Genomic DNA, 20,650 nt, shown 5'->3' with positions numbered 1-20,650 from the left:
AATAGAGCTATCTGTAGTTAGATCATGAAAGTGCATTGTGATGTTGAATGCAACTGACCAATACAGTGATCTTAGTTAAAATAGTTTTCTAGGACTGTAGTCAAGTGGAGGTTCTGGATGGCATTTCAGGAGAAAAATCATAAGCCATTTCCGCATTTCTTCTCTTAGAATATGCTTGAATGTGTAGATAGGTGAGTGGGCTGTGACAGTAAGGTTTTTTTCATCTTCTAACAACCTAAGAACTTAAGGTCAGAAATAACTGGTTATGTTTCTTTACGGTAAGCATTGTACAAGATGGATAACAAAGTCTTATAGCAGAGTTTAATTTAAAAAGCCTTAATGATGAGACTGCCCTGGTAGTCCAGTAGTTAAGACTTTGCTTCCAATACAAAGGGGATGGATTCCATCCCTGTTTGAGGAACTATGATTCCACATGCTGCAGGGCTCGACCAAAAAACAAACAAACAAAAACGGGGACTCCCCTGGTGGTCCAGTGGCTAGGACTGCACTCCCAGTGCAGAGGACCCAGTCCGATGCCTGGTCAGGGAACTAGGTCCCTCCCACATGCCACAACTAAGACCTGGGGCAGCAAATAAATATTCTAAAAATAAACAAGAACAAAAGAAAAACTTTAATGGTGAGGCAAATATGTACAAAATGGAAAATAATTCCAATATGAAAAATTGTACTAAAATTAGACTTTTTGCTTCTCCAAGCCTCATATCTGAGACAGGCTTGGGAGAACTATCCTTAGTGTGATTCCCAGACTCTTGGGGTTAAGACTTTATCTTCTGATTTCTCTTTTTGTATTACCTTCTTTTCTCTTAAAAATATTGGCTGTCATAATAAAACATCGATTTGATGAAATCATATTAAACATTTAAATGATTGATTTGATATATTCAGTGAAATAATTAGGGGTGCCTCTAGGTCATTGCAAAATCAAGAATGAGATTTGTTACATATATTATAGTCTTTGAAGATAGAATCAGTGGGACTCATAGAGCTGCCAATTGTAATTCTTAAAACATGAAGTGCAATTGGCTATTACTTTTAAGTTGGAAAGTCTTACTCCTTGTTATTATTATCATGTTTCCTTTTAAAAGAGAAATAAACATTCCCTTAAGACATGGTCATGAATTATTGACTTCATGAAGTTGAATATAACTAGGAAATTCAGAAAAGACAGAAATGGATTGGATTTTTACCACTTGATTGATGATTCCTCCTGTTCCCAGAGAGATTTGTCTCAGTGATTTCTAATTGGTTTTGAGCTTGTGGAATCTGCCTTTATAATAAACTCTAAAATTGGATAACTTGGATGTTTGAATATTTCATAAACTGAAATTTTAGGCAGGTAAAAGCCCAAGTCTTTAATAATATGGTTTTCCCTTGAAACGCACCGTAGCACCATAGTCAAATTTCAAAGTTAGTGAGTTACAGATAATAGGAGTAAAATGACACCTTGGTTAATAAATCCTCTAGGAGCAAAACGCTCCTTTATAGAAAAGTGGCCGGGGTGTCAGAGTTCCCGTTCCAGTTTCTTCATTTGAGGATTGAAGAAGGAGAAGGCATGCTCCTGGCCTCAGGTATAGCTCAACTTCTTCATAGCTGGGCTGGTGCTGGCTGTAGTGGGGTAGGGAGCATCCTTTTAGAGGTATAACTCTTTCTTCTGAGTGCTAGGAAGGAAACTGTTGACTGTGATGGGAGTCTATGCTGTTCACCCGAACTACATGTCCATGTTGCTGTCTGCCTCCCACCAGTTCCACTTCTGTACTCTCTCACCTTATATGGCTTCTTAAGGCAGGGCAGTTTTGACTGAGACTTAACTTTTTTAGCTAGTAGATACAGAATCGGCATTTAGAATTCATTTATTAAAAAGTAGTGTGGTTGATTTACAATGTTATATTAGCTTCAAGTAGAACTCATTCTTTTGCTTATTCTTTTTGTTTCTACTTCTGTCTGTCTATCCATCTATCTACCATCTATTTATTTAACTACCCATTGGGGCTTCCCTGATGGCTCAACTGGTAAAGAATCCGCCTGCAATGTGGGAGACCTGGGTTCGATCCCTGGGTCGGGAAGACCCCCCGGAGGAGGGAATGGCTACCCACTCCACTATTCTGGCCTGGTGAGTTCCATGGACTGCATAGTCCATGGGGTTGCAAAGAGTCGGACACGACTTAGCGACTTTCACTTTCTATCTATATCTTTCATCCAAATATGATGAGAAATTTATATAAACCAAGCTTCCAAACAGTAGAATTTTCTAGTGTAGGTGCATGAGACTTGATGTAGTTTAATTGATATATGGATTTTAAAAGATGAAGGAAGACTAAAGTTTTGAAATATAGAGGGAGCAAACATTAAATTGACAGTGCCCTGGTGGCTCAGATGGTAAAGCATCTGCCTCCAATGTGAGAGACCCAGCTTCGATCCCTGGGTCGGAAAGATCCCCTGGAGAAGGAAATGGCAACCCACTCCAGTATTCATGCCTGGAAAATCCCATGGACTGAGGAGCCTCATGGGCTACAGCCCATGGGGTCGCAAAAAGTAGGACACGACTGCGCAACTTCACTTCAAGAATAGGACTGAGATATTCAATGCCAGTGCTTTATGGTTTAGATAATTAACTTTCATCAAGTTAGATTAGAATATCATTTGTCATCCCATTTGTTTAGCCCAATTCCCTCATCTGTGTCATAGTGCTATTTCTGTGATGGCTATTGGATGGCTTTGGAATTCAGAATCTGTTCTTTTAGATGTTCGTGTCAGTAATGTTGAGTTCTTCCTAAATTTGATCTGAGTTATATCCTAGGATATGCTCCCTCCCAACCCCAGATGTGTTGGGAGAATGACATGGAGAGGTTTTTAACATTGGTATGGTTGTTACGGAGGTAGTGGTAAAAGTGAGTAATTTTAGCCTGAACTAATTCAGCCAACAAATTGGTTCCCTGTAACAGAACGATCCTCATGTCTATAAATTAAACATTGGAATGTCCATCTTGAGGCTTCATGGCCTATACTCTCTGCTCTTTGTTTTTTAGGCTTGGTGTGGTGAGAACAATGTGGGCTGTGGAATCAGATTCAAGTTCAAATCAGTTACCAGATTCATCGTGAGGCCTTAAACTCACTGAGCTTCAGTTTCCTGTCTTTAAAATGGGATTGTTACGAGGATTAAGCAGCACAGAGAACATGTCTGGCACACTGCCTAGTACACAGCAGGTGCTGGGTAGACAATCCTATTCGTATGTTAAAACTGACATCAGTTATTTATTAGTGTGATTTTATTTTAAATGTGACATACATTTGCATATAAAGAAACTTCTTTACTTTGGAAAATCACTTTAGAGTCTGACGCTATCACCTTGAACTTTTTCTCCTCTTTTGTGGGCTCTGGTATTGCTACAGCAGAAAAGAAAGCCTTGGAAAGTTTAGCAGCTATTTTATATCATCTGTGCTAAAGATTTCCATTAGTAGATTTATTGCAACCTGACAATAATGTACTTATGTCATTAAAAAATACAAATAACGAAAGCTTTATCTTTCTTGGCTTCTTTGAGGCAGGCATCTTCTTAAGAAGATACATTCTCCATAGTTTCTGAAATAGTGATTAATTTACACTTTCTTAAGAGGAATTGCTATGATGTTTATAACTTCCTTGTGCAGTGGTACCATAAATGATAATTTTAGTTGGGACATATCTTTAAATTTTTTAGGTTTTAAAGGTTTTTCTTTTAAAGAGAATACCAGGTTTATTATATATACATTAGCTTACTTCATGAATTGGAAAATTTCTGATTTTTAAAAATACTTTCTTTTTTTTCTTAATATCATTGAGTGTGTGTGCCTGCATATGATTCAGGTTTTGATGTGGTGGTGAAGGAGAGTTCTAAATTTTTGAGGTAGGAAGCTTATTAATATCTTTAGAATTCAATGCAGAATGCATATTTTGAATCTATAGAAAAATCAATGGGAAATGACTAATACCGTCTTAAGTTTTTAATTTATTTCTCATGGGGGAAGGAAATACCTTGATGGATTTAGCACTCAAATTCAAATGAGTGTGAGAACAGGTGGCTGAATTTTTCCCCCACCTGCCAATGCAACTTTATCACAAGAAATGTTTCATTTAGCAAATGCTGCTGCTAGCAGACACTTCTCTGTTTCAGAGCAGAAAAACAAATGGCGGGGGAGTTCTTCTTTGAAGAAAGCCTTTTTCTTGATTTTCTTTTTAAATTGTGAGTGTGAGAAATATGTATTTTATTTTTCTGGGGGATGGGTGGTGGAAAGCATGAGTCAGTGCCTTGATTAACCAACCTGACTTGTTGTGTTGTTATACCATTCATAACTTTTATTTTTGTTTTGTTATTGTTGCTGTACTTGCACACCAACCCAATGGCACTGACTTTCAATTATAATGATATTATTACTCTGGGAAATTGCAGTATTTGAATAAAACTTTTGACACCAACTCAGAAACCCCTGTTCTTTTGTTATAGTGCTGTTACATTATTAGAATTACATACATTGTTAGGCTTAATCACTTTGTAATGTAATAGTCACAAGCTATAAGAAGTGCTGTGAAACTGATTGGGAACTAAAGAGAGAAAAGCATTGATATACTTCTACCTTTCTAGTTTTTCTCTGATTCACTTATTTTTTTCCCTCAGAAATGAAAACAAGGAACAAGTTGACACCTGTTCTGATGGTCTTACATATATCCTATCAGCATGTTTTATTGAAATTGATGAGTGTTCTAAGACTATTTGAGGCTTTGGAGCCAAATGATGCAAATATGAGATACTCTTCCTATCCCCATATGACATACCAACAAACCTGACTGCTATTGTAAATTCTAAGTACGTGGTTCTTCACAGAACATCTACCAGACTGTTAGCTCTACAGAGTTATTCATTGTCGAAAACATATTTGAACCAGATTGACAGACCACTCTTGTTCTAGCCCACCTACTAGTAATACACAGTCCTTCACTGACATGGTGTTCAGTGAAAAAAAAAAAAGGATTTGTACATTTGATGAGTTTTAAATTTTCATTAAAAAATCCATTGAATAAACAGTGCCAAGCAGATGGCAAGGGCTTAATACGTGTTTGCACTAGCAATTTTGAGAATATATCTTCTCTACTCTTTAAGTGTACAGGTTTGCTTTAATTTGCATATTCTGGAATACTAATGAGGTTGGAGTTGAGTATTTTCTATCTGTTAATGATTTGTACCTATATATTTATGAATTGTGTCCTTACATCATTTACACCTGTTTCCCTTGGGGTAATTTTTTAAAATATGGATGGCTTTGAAACAGCATTACAGTGTTAGTGTCACCCTGCCAGCATGTGACAATTGCTTAGATTGTCTATTTCCTTTGTCTTCAAATAAGAGTGCAAAAAATGCCATAGTCTGTGTATGTTTGGTTTGACCACCTTTGTAATGCTTTTAATAAGATGATCAAACAGTACTTCTTTACCTAATGCTCTTCAAAAAAGTAATTGTTCCCTTTGAGCAAGTACAGTTGACTGAATCAAGCACAGTTTGTGGAAGATTGCTTTTGTGCTCTGTGGTTGGTCATTGTTTAGGAAATAAGATGTGTCCAGTGGTGGTGGGGTGGATGGGAAAGGTGTGGTAGTAATGTATAGACGTTATAAGAAAAAGATTGAATTTTTCAAAAGAAAGTTGATGAACACAATCTTACCCATGAATAATTGAACAGTTTTGATGAAGTGGGACTATTTGGACTGAGTTAGCTTAATTCTAAATTGGCATGTAAAAGTGAATCCAAATACCAATTGTTTTCTTTCTCCCCAAATAACAGTTGTTTTAAGCAGAGTTAGGAATGATTCTTATATGAGTTTGCAAAGAACAAAAGCCTGTGTGCATGCTAAGTCGCTTCAGTTGTGTCCGACAAAGAGTCCGACCCTATGGACTATAGCCCTCTAGGCTCCTCTATCCATGGGAAGAGGCAAGGATACTGGAATGGGTTGCTACACCCTCCTCCAGGGGATCTTCTGGACCCAGGGATCAAACCAGCGTCTCTTATGTCTCCTTATGTCTCTTATGTCTCCTGCATTGGCAGGAAGGTTCTTTACCACTAGCGTAACCTAGGAAGCATAATTGTCTTATTAACTTCAAAGCTGTTATCTACTTATCTCCCATAAACAGTTGATTTTTCAGATTGATAGACTGGAGGAGAGCAGAGATATTCTATTATTAGGTAGTCTTAGAAGAGGTAGTGGTAATTAATAATTCCACTGTGTTTCTGACTGCTAGCATTACCTCATGGAGTTAACTCTCAGACTGAGAAGTTATTTAGAACATGAAATTTCTTTAGAAAAATTGTCCTGAGGAGGTTATGTCTCTCTGTCAGGGTTTCTCAACCTTGCCATTCTTGATATTTTTGCCTGAGTGCAACTTTGATGTGGAGACCTTTCTTGTGTGATGTAGGATGTTTCATAGTGTCTGACTAGATGAGAGGAGCAACCCCCGCCTCCACCTAGCGACCATGTAAAATGTGCCCAGACACGGCCAAGCATGGGCGTGGGGTGATGGGAGGCAAAAATCCCCTTGATTCCCCTCCCTCCACTGAGGGCCACTAGTCCCTGTATCGCTTCTAACCAATATAACTTGAAAAAAATAAGATTAAAAAATGTTATTTGTTCTTGGAATTACTCAGATAATCATTCCTTTAAGGATAGTTTGATGTAATTGTGACTTGGGGTTTGCAGAGAGGTTTCACCTCCTTGCAATGCTGAAGAACAATGCGCTTCACATCCAGTCAATAAACTTAATGAAAAGGAGATAGAAGAGAGTATTGAATCTGCTGAGGTTGACATGACATGTGGTGTTACTGATGCAGAAATAATAGGGAGTGTTGTGAATGTTAAAAAGTCAAAAGATGTTGATAAAAAGTCGTGAAGAAGATGATTTTAGTAAAGCCTTCTTTAGCTTTTGAAGTAATTAGTTAGAAAGCCAGACATATTATGTTGCCAAGAAAGGGCTGTATTTTCATATTCTGCCTTTCAATTTTAGGAGCAAGAGACCACTGACATGAAGCAAGTGGTTGTCTGCAGTTTATTCAAAAAAAGCAATTTCCAGGATGTGTCATAGGGGCAGTGCGGTTTCAGCTTTACTCCTGTCCTGTTTACATCTGTGGTTCTATAAAATGATAATTGATGATCCTTTAAAGCATTGCATGATAAATAAGTGTCTCTGGATTGACCCATAGAAATGATGATATATTAAACCTCTCATGTGCCAGGTTCTATGTCGGGAATACAGAAACTAGTGAAACATTCTGCTTGAATGTCCCATTAAAATAATCCTGGATGAATGGAATTTTTCTGATTAGGGATATCAGTTACCGTCATTCTATTTGCCACTTTTCCATTTGATTCTGTAATTATAAATGTCTGTCTGCAGAAACTGGTTAAAAGTATCTGTGAGTATGTGTAGGCTATATATCATGTATATAATTTAATTCTTTTAAAAAGCTTTTTCCGAAACTAGTGGAAAGCTATATTCATTTTTTATGCTTATTAAAATATTGTTCAAATTTTCCTCTTCTTTATTAAATATCCATGAGAGTTGAATAAAACATAGTTATATATTATTAATTCATTTTTTGGTTGTACTATGGCTCTAATATTGTTAAGAAGAAATGACATCACCCTAAAGGCCAAGATTTTTGCTAATTATTGCAGGATTTAAAGCCATTTGGTTGGTGTTGGAATTCAGAAAGCACAAACTTTATTAAAAGTATAGTCTTAAAACTTTTTTTCCTGTTAAAACTGATCAACGTAGACTATAGGCATGGTAGGGGGAAAGGTGAAATCTTTATGGTATTGGATAGACCCGAGTTAGAGAAACCAATACTACAACCTTCGGAAAGTTAGAAAGAAATAGGAAAAAGACAGAGTTCTGGCACTTGAAAATCCATTCTTCCTTCTTCCCTTCCTAATATCCATTTTAGCAGTCTATATCATGAATGCACAAACCCGTTCAGAGCCACAGGCTTCCGACTCTTAGGCAGGTGATTCAGAAACAATTAAAGCAATACATACCTAAGGAAACAGAAGTTGCCGAGTCTGAGGAATAATGAAAGGTTGTACATGATGGTCAGTTTTTAGTGTAACCTGAAGCCTTATAATTATTGTTTTGCCATTTTCTCTGTGAAACTAACTGACCTGTTGACTACAGGTTCTCTAATGCTTTTTATGGCCCCTGAAAAATTGCCAATGTGATGTATACACTTATTATTTTTATTATTTGTTTGTTCGGAAAGATGGAAAACCACAAAGCTGAAGGAAAGTGAAAGTGAAATTTGCTCAGTCAGGTCCGACTCTTTGCAACCCCATGGACTATACAGTCCATGGAATTCTCCAGGCCAGAATATTGGAGCGGGTAGCCTTTCCCTTCTCCAAGGGATCTTCCAAACCCAGGGATCAAACTCAGGTCTCTTGCATTGCAGGTGTATTCTTTACCAACTGAGCTATCAGGGAAGCCCACGTTGAAGGTATTTAGCTAAATAATCCCAAGTGATTATTTGGTGAGAGATACTCCCAAGACAAAGAAATTATTTCATGTGTAAAAATTTGGCTGTGCTCTGCAGCTTGTGGGATCTTAGTTCCCAATCAGGGATCGAACATGGGCTCTCAGCAGTGAAAGCACAGAGTCTTAACCACTGGGCCACCAGGGAATTCCCTCATGTGTAAAACTGTTTGTTCGGTTGGGGTTGATTAGAACTACAGTAACACGAGAGGAAGTAATGTGTAGTATATCACAGTTAATCTTTGTTTTTTTATTTATGGGATCTTTGAAATTTGGAAACAGACTATATTTAGTTTCAGATCCTGGCCCAGTCACTTTACTAATTTTGTGACCTTAGGTAAGTAATTTTTAACCCTTCTGTGGCTCATTTTCCCTCCCCTTAATAAAAAGGAGATGATAGTAATATTATTGCAGTGGATTGCTTTGAGGATTATATGAGATCATGTGTGTAAATTTCTTGACAAGTATATACAGTGATTGTCCAATAAATGACAGGTATTATTTTTATTTCTAAAAGTAGATATTCCAAAAATTTTAACTGCAAATAATACAATTTGATGGTATTGCTACCTAAACAATCCCAGAGCAATAACTCTGGCACTGAAAAAACAAACGCTTTGTAATTATAGTTTTGAGTCAGCTGTTAGGTTGATTTCTTAGTTCTCATCTATCTCTTCTGATCTCAGAAGGCTTTTTACAAATATATATCTATTTCTTTTGTGATATAGAAGGATATGAGCCTAAAATACAATGCAACAGCATTCATGTGTGTTCCATAGTCAGATGATTGGCACATAATCAGATGAGTGAGTGTTTCTTTAAATCATCTCATTATTGTGAATTATATGACATGTTTTCATTTGGTTTTCCTTCTGATTTAAAAACCTTTTCAGATCTCTAGTGGAAGAGGAAGACCAGCACATGAAATTGTCCCTTGGAAGCAGCGAAATGGGCCTCTCTTCCCATTTGCAGTCTTCCAAGGCCGGAACCACACGCATCTTTACCAGCAATACCCATAGTTCTGTGGTGTTACAGGTAAGTTCACTGTCCCTTTTACATTATTTACATAGCTTCAAAAACCACCCAGGGTTTTTATGGTGTGGGATGTCACAAGTGGGAGACGTTGTGCCTATGTGTAGACAAGGGGTTTATGGGAACCCTGTATACTTTTGCTGTGATCTTAAAACTGCTCTTATATTTTTTAATTTGTAAAAGTTATTTTATTTTATTTATTGGCTGTGCTGGGATATGGCATGTGGGATCTTAGTTCCCTGACCAGGTATCAAACCCACACCACTCTCACATTGGAAGTGCGGAATTTTGACTGCTGGACCACCAGGGAAGTCTAAAACTGCTCTTAAAAAATAAAGTTTACTAATTAAAAAAAAGTAAACAGAGGAGAAACCTTGAGGGGGGAAATTGTATGCCTTCCTGATGTTAAAAGATATTCTGAATCCACTGTTTATTTCGTTTGTGCAAGGGAGATTTTGCTCTCATGCTACTTTCTTACAGAATGTTGTATCTGGCAACGTTGGCTTTTCATTTTGTCTTCAGTTACGTTCAGTTCAGTCGCTCAGTTGTGTCCGACTCTCTGCGACCCCATGAATCACAGCACGCCAGGCCTCCCTGTCCATCACCAACTCCCGGAGTTCACTCAAACTCACGTCCATCTAGTTGGTGATGCCATCCAGCCGTCTCATCCTCTGTCGTCCCCTTCTCCTCCTGCCCCCAATCCCTCCCAGCATCAGAGTCTTTTCCAATGAGTCAACTCTTCGCATGTGGTGGCCAAAGTACTGGAGTTTCAGCTTTAGCATCATTCCTTCCAAAGAAATCCCAGGGCTGATCTCCTTCAGAATGGACTGGTTGGATCTCCTTGCAGTCTCAGGGACTCTCAAGAGTCTTCTCCAACACCACAGTTCAAAAGCATCAATTCTTCGGCGCTCAGCCTTCTTCACAGTCCAACTCTCACATCCATACATGACCACTGGAAAAAGCATAGCCTTGACTAGACAGACCTTTGTTGGCAAAGTAACGTCTCTGCTTTTGAATATGCCATCTAGGTTGGTCATAACTTTCCTTCCAAGGAGTAAACGTCTTTTCATTTCATGGCTGCAGTCACCATCTGCAGTGATTTTGGAGCCCAAGGAAACAAAGTCTGACACTGTTTCCACTGTTTCCCCATCTATTTCCCATGAAGTGATGGGACCAGATGCCATGATCTTCGTTTTCTGAATGTTGAGCTTTAAGCCAACTTTTTCACTCTTCTCTTTCACTTTCATCAAGAGGCTTTTTAGTTCTTCTTCACTTTCTGCCATAAGGGTGGTGTCATCTGCATATCTGAGGTTATTGATATTTCTCCTGGCAATCTTGATTCCAGCTTGTGCTTCTTCCAGCCCAGCGTTTCTCATGATGTACTCTGCATAGAAGTTAAATAAGCAGGGTGACAATATACAGCCTTGACATACTCCTTTTCCTATTTGGAACCAGTCTGTTGTTCCATGTCCAGTTTTAACTGTTGCTTCCTGACCTGAATATAGGTTTCTCAAGAGGCAGGTCAGGTGGTATGGTATTCCCATCTCTTTCAGAATTTTCCACAGTTGATTGTGATCCACACAGTTAAAGGCTTTGGCATAGCCAATAAAGCAGAAATAGATGTTTTTCTGGAACTCTCTTGCTTTTTCCATGATCCAGCGGATGTTGGCAATTTGATCTCTGGTTCCTCTGCCTTTTCTAAAACCAGCTTGAACATTTGAAAATTCACGGTTCACGTACTGCTGAAGCCTGGCTTGGAGAATTTTGAGCATTACTTTACTAGCTTGTGAGATGAGTGCATTTGTGCGGTAGTTTGAGCATTCTTTGGCATTTCCTTTCTTTGGGATTGGAATGAAAACTGACCTTTTCCAGTCCTGTGGCCACTGCTGAGTTTTCCAAATTTGCTGGCATATTGAGTGCAGCACTTTCACAGCATCATCTTTCAGGATTTGAAATAGCTCAACTGGAATTCCATCACTTCCACTAGCTTTGTTCGTAGTGATGCTTTCTAAGGCCCACATTCCAGGATGTCTGGCTCTAAGTGAGTGCTCACACCATCGTGATTATCTGGGTCGTGAAGCTCTTTTTTGTACACTTCTCCTGTGTATTCTTGCCACCTCTTCTTAATATCTTCTGCTTCTGTTAGGTCCATATCATTTCTGTCCTTCATCGAGCCCATCTTTGCATGAAATGTTCCCTTGGTATCCAATTTTCTTGAAGACATCTCTAGTCTTTCCCATTCTGTTGTTTTCCTCTATTTCTTTGCATTGATTGCTGAGGAAGGCTTCTTGTCTCTCCTTGCTATTCTTTGGCACTCTGCATTCAGATGCTTATATCTTTCCTTTTCTCCTTTGCTTTTTGCTTCTCTTCTTTTCACAGCTATTTGTAAGGCCTCCTCAGATAGCCATTTTGCTTTTTTGCATTTCTTTTCCATGGGGATGGTCTTGATCCCTGTCCTCTGTACAATGTCATGAACCTCTGTCCATAGTTCATCAGGCACAGACAGAGTGTCTATCAGATCTAGTCCCCTAAATCTATTTCTCACTTCCCCTGTATAATCATTAGGTCATACCTGAATGGTCTAGTGGTTTTCCCTACTTTCTTTAATTTAAGTCTAAATTTGGCAATAAGGAGTTCATGATCTGAGCCAGTCAGCTCCCAGTCTTGTTTTTGCTGACTGTATAGAACTTCTCCATCTTTGGCTGCAAAGATATAATCAATCTGATTTTGGTGTTGACCATCTGGTGATGTCCATGTGTAGAGTCTTCTCTTGTGTGGTTGGAAGAGGGTGTTTGCTATGACTAGTGCGTTCTCTTGGCAAAACTCTATTAGCCTTTGCCCTGCTTCATTCCGTATTCCAAGGCCAAATTTGCCTGTTACCCCAGGTGTTTCTTGGGGTGTGGGGTGTGGGGCCAACCACAATTACTCATCCATTCCTCACTTGAGAGACTCAAATATCTCTCAACTTTTGCTATCACAAGCAATATTGCAATAAACTGCCTTGTACCTATACTTACTTATAAGTAGATCTGTGGGAGATATTTTTAGAAATGGAATTGCTGGTTTGAAGAATATATACTTTGAAAGTTTTAATAACTACTGGCAAGTTAAAGCATATGGTTTTATCTTGGAAGATTTACCATACCTTGGGCAATGTCAAAAAAGAGAGATGTCAAGATGTCCATTAGATGAGACTACGTACAGTATGTCACCTTTATTTTTATTCAGGTAACTTTTGAATTTTCTTCTCTAAGATGTATGTAGATAATATCTTTGAAAGGCAATCATGGCTTATTCAGTCAAAAGCAGTGATTGTATCTAATCAGTTATTTTCTTCCCCACCTCAAAATCCAAAATCCTTCTTGGCTCATTTCCTGGCCCTCCTGCCTTTAAAATATTCCTACAAATATTTTATACTGGGAATTGAGTAATGTCAGTAGGTTTTGTTCCTACTACTGTAAAAAACATATTTATTTATTTGACTGTGCCAAGTCTTTGTTGCAGCATACAGGATCTTCAGTTTGTTGGGGCATGGGAACTCTTCATTGTGCCACGTGGATCTTAGTTCCCCAATCTAGGATCGAACCCAGGTCCCCTGCATTGGGAGCTCAGAGTCTTTGCCACTGGAACACCAGGAAAGTCCCTTTCCTGTTATTTATTGTTCTTTTTTTTCCCCTCTGAAAAAAGGCATGGCTAATGTTTCCTTTACCATTACCTGCATCATTTCTCATTTGGTCCATATTCCATCAAAACTGCTTGCTGAGCTTTGCACTCAATCCTCAAAATCTGGACAGTTCAGCTAAGACCCCAGGAGCTTTTACCCTCTTCACAAATCTGATCATTTTGCTTCCTTTTGCACTCTTAAAAATGATCCTCTAACTATTCTTAGTATAATCTGGCAGCACTAAAGAAAGGAAGCTGAGGCTCCTAGACCACTTTTATCACATTCTGAGTATTTTCTATTCTAAGTTTAACTTATCTACCTTTGGCAAATTGCTTTTGAGAGGTTTTTGCATTTGTTTTCACTGCATGTAGTTTCCTAATGTATATATCTCATAACCTTTATTTTCAGATGCACAAATAGTCCCCCTATCCAATTCCATATTTGCTAACTTTATTCCTGATTATTGCTATCCTCACTTCCCTTGTGGCTCAGATGGTAAAGTGTCTGTCTATGATGCGGGAGACCCGGTTTCAATCCCTGGGTTGGGAAGATCCGTTGGAGAAGGAAATGGCAATCCACTCCAGTACTATTGCCTGGAAAATCCCATGGACATGGCATGGCAACTGACTCCAGTGCCTACAGTCCATGGGGTTGCAAAGAGTCGGACACGACTGAGCATTGTCTGGTTAGTTATTGCTATCCTCATCCAAATAGGATCTGTCAATTCGGATTGTTTTCATACAGATCTAAATATCTTGTTTGCATGTTGTTATCTGTATTATCCCAGCTTTGTCTAAAGGGAAAAAGACTAAAGTTCCTCTACAACATATTTTGTTGTATAGAAGTAGACAGTCATTTCTCTAAACAACTTTTATACTCTAATCTTGTGAAGAATGTACACTTAAAAGAAGCTTGCATCATTGTCTTTCACAATTTTCATCTGCCTTCTATATATCTACTTTTACTTTCACTCATATCAGTTCAGTTCAGTTCAGTTTAGTCGCTCAGTCATGTCTGACTCTTTGCGACCCCATGAATCACAGCACACCAGACCTCTCTGCCCATCACCAACTCCCGGAGTTCACTCAGACTCACGTCCATCGAGTCGGTGATGCCATCCAGCCATCTCATCCTCTGTCGTCCCCTTCTCCTCCTGTCCCCAATCCCTCCCAGCATCAGAGTCTTTTCCAATGAGTCAACTCTTCGCATGAGGTGGCCAAAGTATTGGAGTTTCAGCTTTAGCATCATTCCTTCCAAAGAAATCCCAGGGCTGATCTCCTTCAGAATGGACTGGTTGGAACTCCTTGCGGTCCAAGGGACTCTCAAGAGTCTTCTCCAACACCATAGTTCAAAAGCATCAATTCTTCGGCACTCAGCCTTCTTCACAGTCCAAATCTCACATCCATACATGACCACTGGAAAAACCATAGCCTTGACTAGACGGACCTTTGTTGGCAAAGTAATGTCTCTGCTTTTGAATATGCTATCTAGGCTAGACATAACTTTCCTTCCAAGGAGTAAGCGTCATTTAATTTCATGGCTGCAGTCACCATCTGCAGTGATTTTGGAGCCCCAAAAATAAAGTCTGACACTGTTTCCACTGTTTCCCCATCTATTTCCCATGAAGTGATGGGACCAGATGCCATGATCTTCATTTTCTGAATGCTGAGCTTTAAGCCAACTTTTTCACTCTCTACTTTCACTTTCATCAAGAGGCTTTTTAGTTCCTCTTCACTTTCTGCCATAAGGGTGGTGTCATCTGCATATCTGAGGTTATATAGATTCATGAAAATACCTTGAATACTTAAAATCTATCCTTTTATTATAAAATCATTTTCTCCCACCAAATCTGTACTTATTCCTCTAGCCAGAATTCTATAAACATTTTTGCCTATTTCCACATGCTAGTAGTCCATGATACACAGATACAGGTCTGTTTTATACAAAATTGCTCAAAATTTCCAATTAGTCTTTCAGAGTGTATTTAAACTATTTCTAGTGCTTTAAATTCAACTTCTTTCTAGCTTAATCCTTTAGTTCTGTCTTTTCCTATTTTTTCTGGGCCTTGGGTTCTATTTATGAGGGCATTGCGGCCTGTTCTCTATTCCCCTTTCCCTCTTTTATAAACATCCTCATATCTTCTTTTTTAAAATCTCTTCTTCACATTCTTTTGGGGAAAAAATAAGCATTAAAAAGATGTTCTTTTAAAAAAAAGGTTTTTCCTGGACTTGTGGACATGCTGTGGGTGGAGAGGAAAGGGTGGGATGAACTGAAATAGTTGCACTGACATATATGCACTACCATGTGTAGAACAGATAGCTAGTGGGAAGCTACTATATAGCACGGGGAGCTCAACTTCGGTCTCTGTGATGACTCAGAGGGGTGGGATGATCGGAGGGAGGCTCAAGGTGGGAGGATATCTGTATACATATAACTGATTCACTTTGTTGTACAGTAGAAACTAACACAACATTGTAAAGCAACTATAGTCCAAGTAAAAAAGAAATTAAAAAAATCAGAATATAAATATATAAATACAATGAATATATATGTATATATATTTTTTTCTTCTCTGTAGTAAATTTACCTAACATATCAAAACTTCAAATACTATTAAACAGAGGGAGGTACGTACCCTAAAGGACTGACATTTTTAAATGAGTTTGATAAACTTTTAAATGGTCACATTAAAACAGAGGAGGGTATGTGCTGATATTATACATCTATACTATAGAACGGAGAAGACAATGGCACCCCACTCCAGTACTCTTGCCTGGAAAATCCCATGGATGGAGGAGCCTGGAAGGCTGCAGTCCATGGGGTCGCTGAGGGTCGGATGCGACTGAGCGACTTCACTTTCACTTTTCACTTTCATGCATTGGAGAAGGAAATGGCAACCCACTCCAGTGTTCTTGCCTGGAGAATCCCAGGGACGGGGAAGCCTGGTGGGCTGCCGTCCATGGGGTCCACAGAGTCGGACACGACTGAAGTGACTTAGCATACTATAGAAACCTGATAAGTTACAAATAATGTATACTAAAAGTTGCTTGAATGTCAACAGCTTTCAAGTTAAATATAATGCTACTATGGGAAAATAGCTAGATTGATACTCTCAGGTATTAAAAAAAATAATCTGATAACCAAATCTCTACACCAAATTCTGCATTGGAAATAACTTACTAGCATAGTCGATCTAGCTTTGATCAGTGTAATTTGGAAAAGGAAGGGGAATAAAAAGGAAATGCATCCTGAGAAGAGCAATAAAAATTATTAACATTAAATATGTTTTATGAACAAAGATTAAGGAACTAAAAGAAGAGAAGGTTGAGGAATACGTTTACTCCACTCTTTAAGTAAATGCAATATATTTGATCAAAGCAACACCACAGTCATGTTTCTGTGAGACATTATTCATTTCATTCAGAGGACAGAAAAGGAACAGATTAATTAAACTTTGTTCTCATTATATACAACTGCTTGGAGTTTAAAAACTGCTAATGGCTTTCTATCACTGCTTTATATCATTATATAAGACTTTAAAGATTAATCTGGCCCCAACTCAACTGTTTAGCCTTATTTTTCATTATTTCTCTAAGTACTCAGATAAACTAAGTAGCTATATATATATATATATATATATATATGTATATATGTATATGTATATGTGTTATATATACACACACCATAAAACTGAATTTTCACTGGTAAATTATACTTTACATTTAAGGAAGAAATAACACCAATTTTACAAAAACAGATCCAGAAAATTAAGAAGGAACATGTCCTAATTCATTCTACAAGGGCAGCATTATCCTACCAAAACCAAAGATAATCAAAGAAAACCATGACCAAAATTTCTCATGACCACAGATGAAAAAATTCCTAAAATTCTGGCAAGTCAAATTTAAAAATATATAAAAAGGATAATACATTATGACCAAGTGGGGTTTATTCCTATAAGGCATGGCTGCTTTAGCATGCAAAAGTCAATTAATTTAATTCATATTATTAGTAGACTAAAAAAGAAAAATGATAAGATCATCTCAGTAGGTGCAAAAAAAGCATTTGACAAAATCCAATATCGATTTATGATTTGAAATAAAAAACAAAACTCTCAGCAGACTAGGAACAGAAAGAAATTTCCTCAAACCTATACCTAACATAACACTTAATGGTGAAAGAATGACTGCATGCCTCCCTACTATTAGGACAAAGCAAGAACATACACTCTAACCACTTCTATTCAACATTTTTATGGAGTTTCTACCTAGTACAATAAGGCAAGTAAAAGAAATAAGAGGCATTAGACTGGAAAGGAAGAAAAAAACTATATTTACAGGCAAAATGGTTATCTATGTAGAAAATCCTACAGAATCCACAAAAAAAACTTCTAGAACTATTAAGTCAGTTCTTCAAGGTCTCAAAATAGACGATGAATAATCAGTAACAAACAGCATTTTTATATCCTAGCAGCAAACAATCAGAAATTGAAATTATGTACTTGAGCATATTTAACTCTCAGTTGGTATGTGCTAGTCCTCTCTATCACTTAAAACATGCTAAATAACAAACAACAAAGAAACTCACTTGAAAACTCAAGGTAATAATACACTAAAGTGGTCTGAAAAGAAAGGTGGTAGACTCTCATCTAACTTATGTACTATAGATATAAACTTAACTGGAAGTATCAAGATAACCTATTGTACCCTAACCTGAGTAACTGAAAAACTATCCCTAAGAAAAACTATATACTCAGTTTTCTATATTCTAGTTGACATTCAGGAAACTTAAATAAAGAAATAAAAAGCATCATTTTAATAAAAACTTCAACAATCTGAATTATTTAAGGGCTTCTTTTATAAAATATAACATTCTAAAATCACTATGTCTATCTTATGTTAATAATATATTTTAAAGATTATCTTATGATCATAAAACTGTTAAATAAGGTACAGTTCATTAACATGACAACCAGCAACCCAAACTTTTACTTTAGGGTAAGTATTTCATCAAGATTGCCAGAGAAATATCAATAACCTCAGATATGCAGATGACACCACCCTTATGGCAGAAAGTGAAGAGGAACTAAAAAGCCTTTTGATGAAAGTGAAAGAGGAGAGTGAACAAGTTGGCTTAAAGCTCAGCATTCAAAAAATGAAGATCATGGCATCTGGTCCCATCACTTCATGGCAAATAGATGGGGAAACAGTGGAAACAGTGTCAGACTTTATTTTCTTGGGCTCCAAAATCACTGCAGATGATGACTGCAGCCATGAAATTAAAAGACGTTTACTCCTTGGAAGGAAAGTTATGACCAACCTAGATAGCATATTCAAAAGCAGAGACATTACTTTGCCCACAAGGGTCCATCTAGTCAAGGCTATGGTTTTTCCAGTAGTCATGTATGGATGTGAGAGTTGGACTGTGAAGAAAGCTGAGCGCCAAAGAATTGATGCTTTTGAACTGTGGTGTTGGAGAAGACTCTTGAGAGTCCCTTGGACTGCAAGGAGATCCAACCAGCCCATTCTAAAGGAGATCAGTCCTGGGTGTTCTTTGGATGGAATGATGCTAAAGCTGAAACTCCAATACTTTGGCCACCTCATGCGAAGAGTTGACTCATTGGAAAGGACTCTGATGCTGGGAGGGATTGGGGGCAGGAGGAGAAGGGGACGACAGAGGATGAGATGGCTGGATGGCATCACCGACTCGATGGATGTGGGTTTGGGTGAACTCCGGGAGTTGGTGATCGACAGGGAGGCCTGGCGTGCTACGATTCATGGGGTCGCAGAGAGTCGGACACGACTGAGTGACTGAACTGAACTGAAGTGAACTGAAGTATTTCATGAAGTTAGCCCACTGGAAAACAGCACAAGTTAATTTAAGTTCTTGAGAAAACCCATTTCTTCAGCATTGTATTACATAGATAATAACTTGAGATGATACAATCAAATCTTTTAGTGACTTTGCAACTAAAGTTGGATGAGAAAATAAATAGATAAAATGGAGGAGAGCAATCTGATAGGCACCAATCTTATTATGAAAAAATCTTAATTAGCAGCCTAGACATCTGGAGGACAGAGGCATTTTCAAGCTTAATAGGCTTGAGTAAGCATAGTCAACAATCAAGAAATTATTTGTTTCCACCTAGATAACTATTCTACGATTAGCACACACTGACACTACACTAGCTGAAACATGGTACTTTAGTTATGGCCTTCTTGTCCCAACAGGAGAGTTTCCAAAATGATACTGACTTTTTTCTCTCTGGTCCCACCTCCCATCCCTAGTTTGACAGAGAGGAAGAAGGGCAGGCAGACATGAAGATACTCTGTGTAAATTCTATGATTTCTACTAAGAGCAAAATCTTTACAGTATCATTCATGCCAAATTATCTTTAAACTTTTAATACATGTTTTTATACTTATATTGAGTGAAAACAATATTTAAAGACATTATATTTAAAAACAGAACAGAGCTTAGAGTAAGATTAGAAAAACATACAAGTTTACATTTAGAAAGCCTGTGTTCAAGTCCTAGTTTTTGTCTCTTAGTGGGTAAGTGAATTTGGGCAAGCTTTCTAACCTCCCTGAGCTTCAGTTTCCCAATCTATAAAATAGGGATAATAATTCTTGCCTTTTCTACCTGACAAAATTGCTTCAAGTATTAATGAGGCAAGTATATATGAAAGTGATTTGTAAGTGTTATCCAAATTCATTTATTCCATAGCACTATCAATAAGAGCAATAAAAAGCATTGAGTACTTCCTCTGTGTCAGGTACTGGGCAAAAAGCATTGAGTACTTCCTCTGTGTCAGGTACTGGGCTAGGGCCTTTATATGTATTCTCGTCCAATGATGATGATAATATTAATAATAAATAACAATACTTATAATTTATTTACATTTATTAAGCATTTACCCTGTGCCCTGTACTAGATCATAGGCAGACAGAGAAAACAAACTAGATTCTAGATCTTGTGGATCTCACTGGTAGGTGATACTGATGGGCTCAGAGGGTAAAAGAAGGAGCTACTAACTCTGCCTAGATTACACAAATTCCAGCTTTAAACAGCATTGAAATTAGCTTTCAAAAGAACAGATCCATGGGGAGAAACTGTTTTCAGATGGTTCACTCTGCAGGATTACCCACTGTATAACTGTAGTGGGCAGAATGTGAGTTCAGCCCAAAACTGGAATTCCAGTTTTACAATTTACCATTTAAGATGGATTATTATGAATAAATAAGGCTTTACCAGACCAAAAAATGTTAAGTACTTAAGGTATTCCAGGGAGAAGGGATGAGTGCAAAGACACTTAAGTGTGAAAGAATAACATATGTTTAGAGAATAATGAAAAATCAGAAGTCTTCCAGAAATTTGTCTTGTCTATCTG

The 20,650-nt window shown here is 37.8% G+C and overlaps 1 protein-coding gene across 4 annotated transcripts in view; it reads left to right on the top strand.

Moving 5' to 3' along the window:
• The window catches only part of KLHL13 (kelch like family member 13), a 199,564-nt gene that overhangs the window by 148,989 nt on the left and 29,925 nt on the right, over positions 1 to 20,650 (top strand). For all 4 annotated transcript variants that reach the window (XM_055563140.1, XM_055563139.1, XM_055563138.1 and 1 more), the window contains one exon: positions 9,458 to 9,599. In XM_055563140.1, coding sequence (XP_055419115.1) covers positions 9,458 to 9,599 — 142 coding nt within the window. The remainder of the gene's footprint in view (positions 1 to 9,457; positions 9,600 to 20,650) is intronic.

The sequence above is a fragment of the Bubalus kerabau genome, chromosome X, assembly GCF_029407905.1.
Source record: "Bubalus kerabau isolate K-KA32 ecotype Philippines breed swamp buffalo chromosome X, PCC_UOA_SB_1v2, whole genome shotgun sequence".
NCBI classification, from domain to species: domain Eukaryota; kingdom Metazoa; phylum Chordata; class Mammalia; order Artiodactyla; family Bovidae; genus Bubalus; species Bubalus kerabau.
Note: the sequence above shows the minus strand (reverse complement) of the source record. Positions and strands in the feature narration are given on the sequence as shown.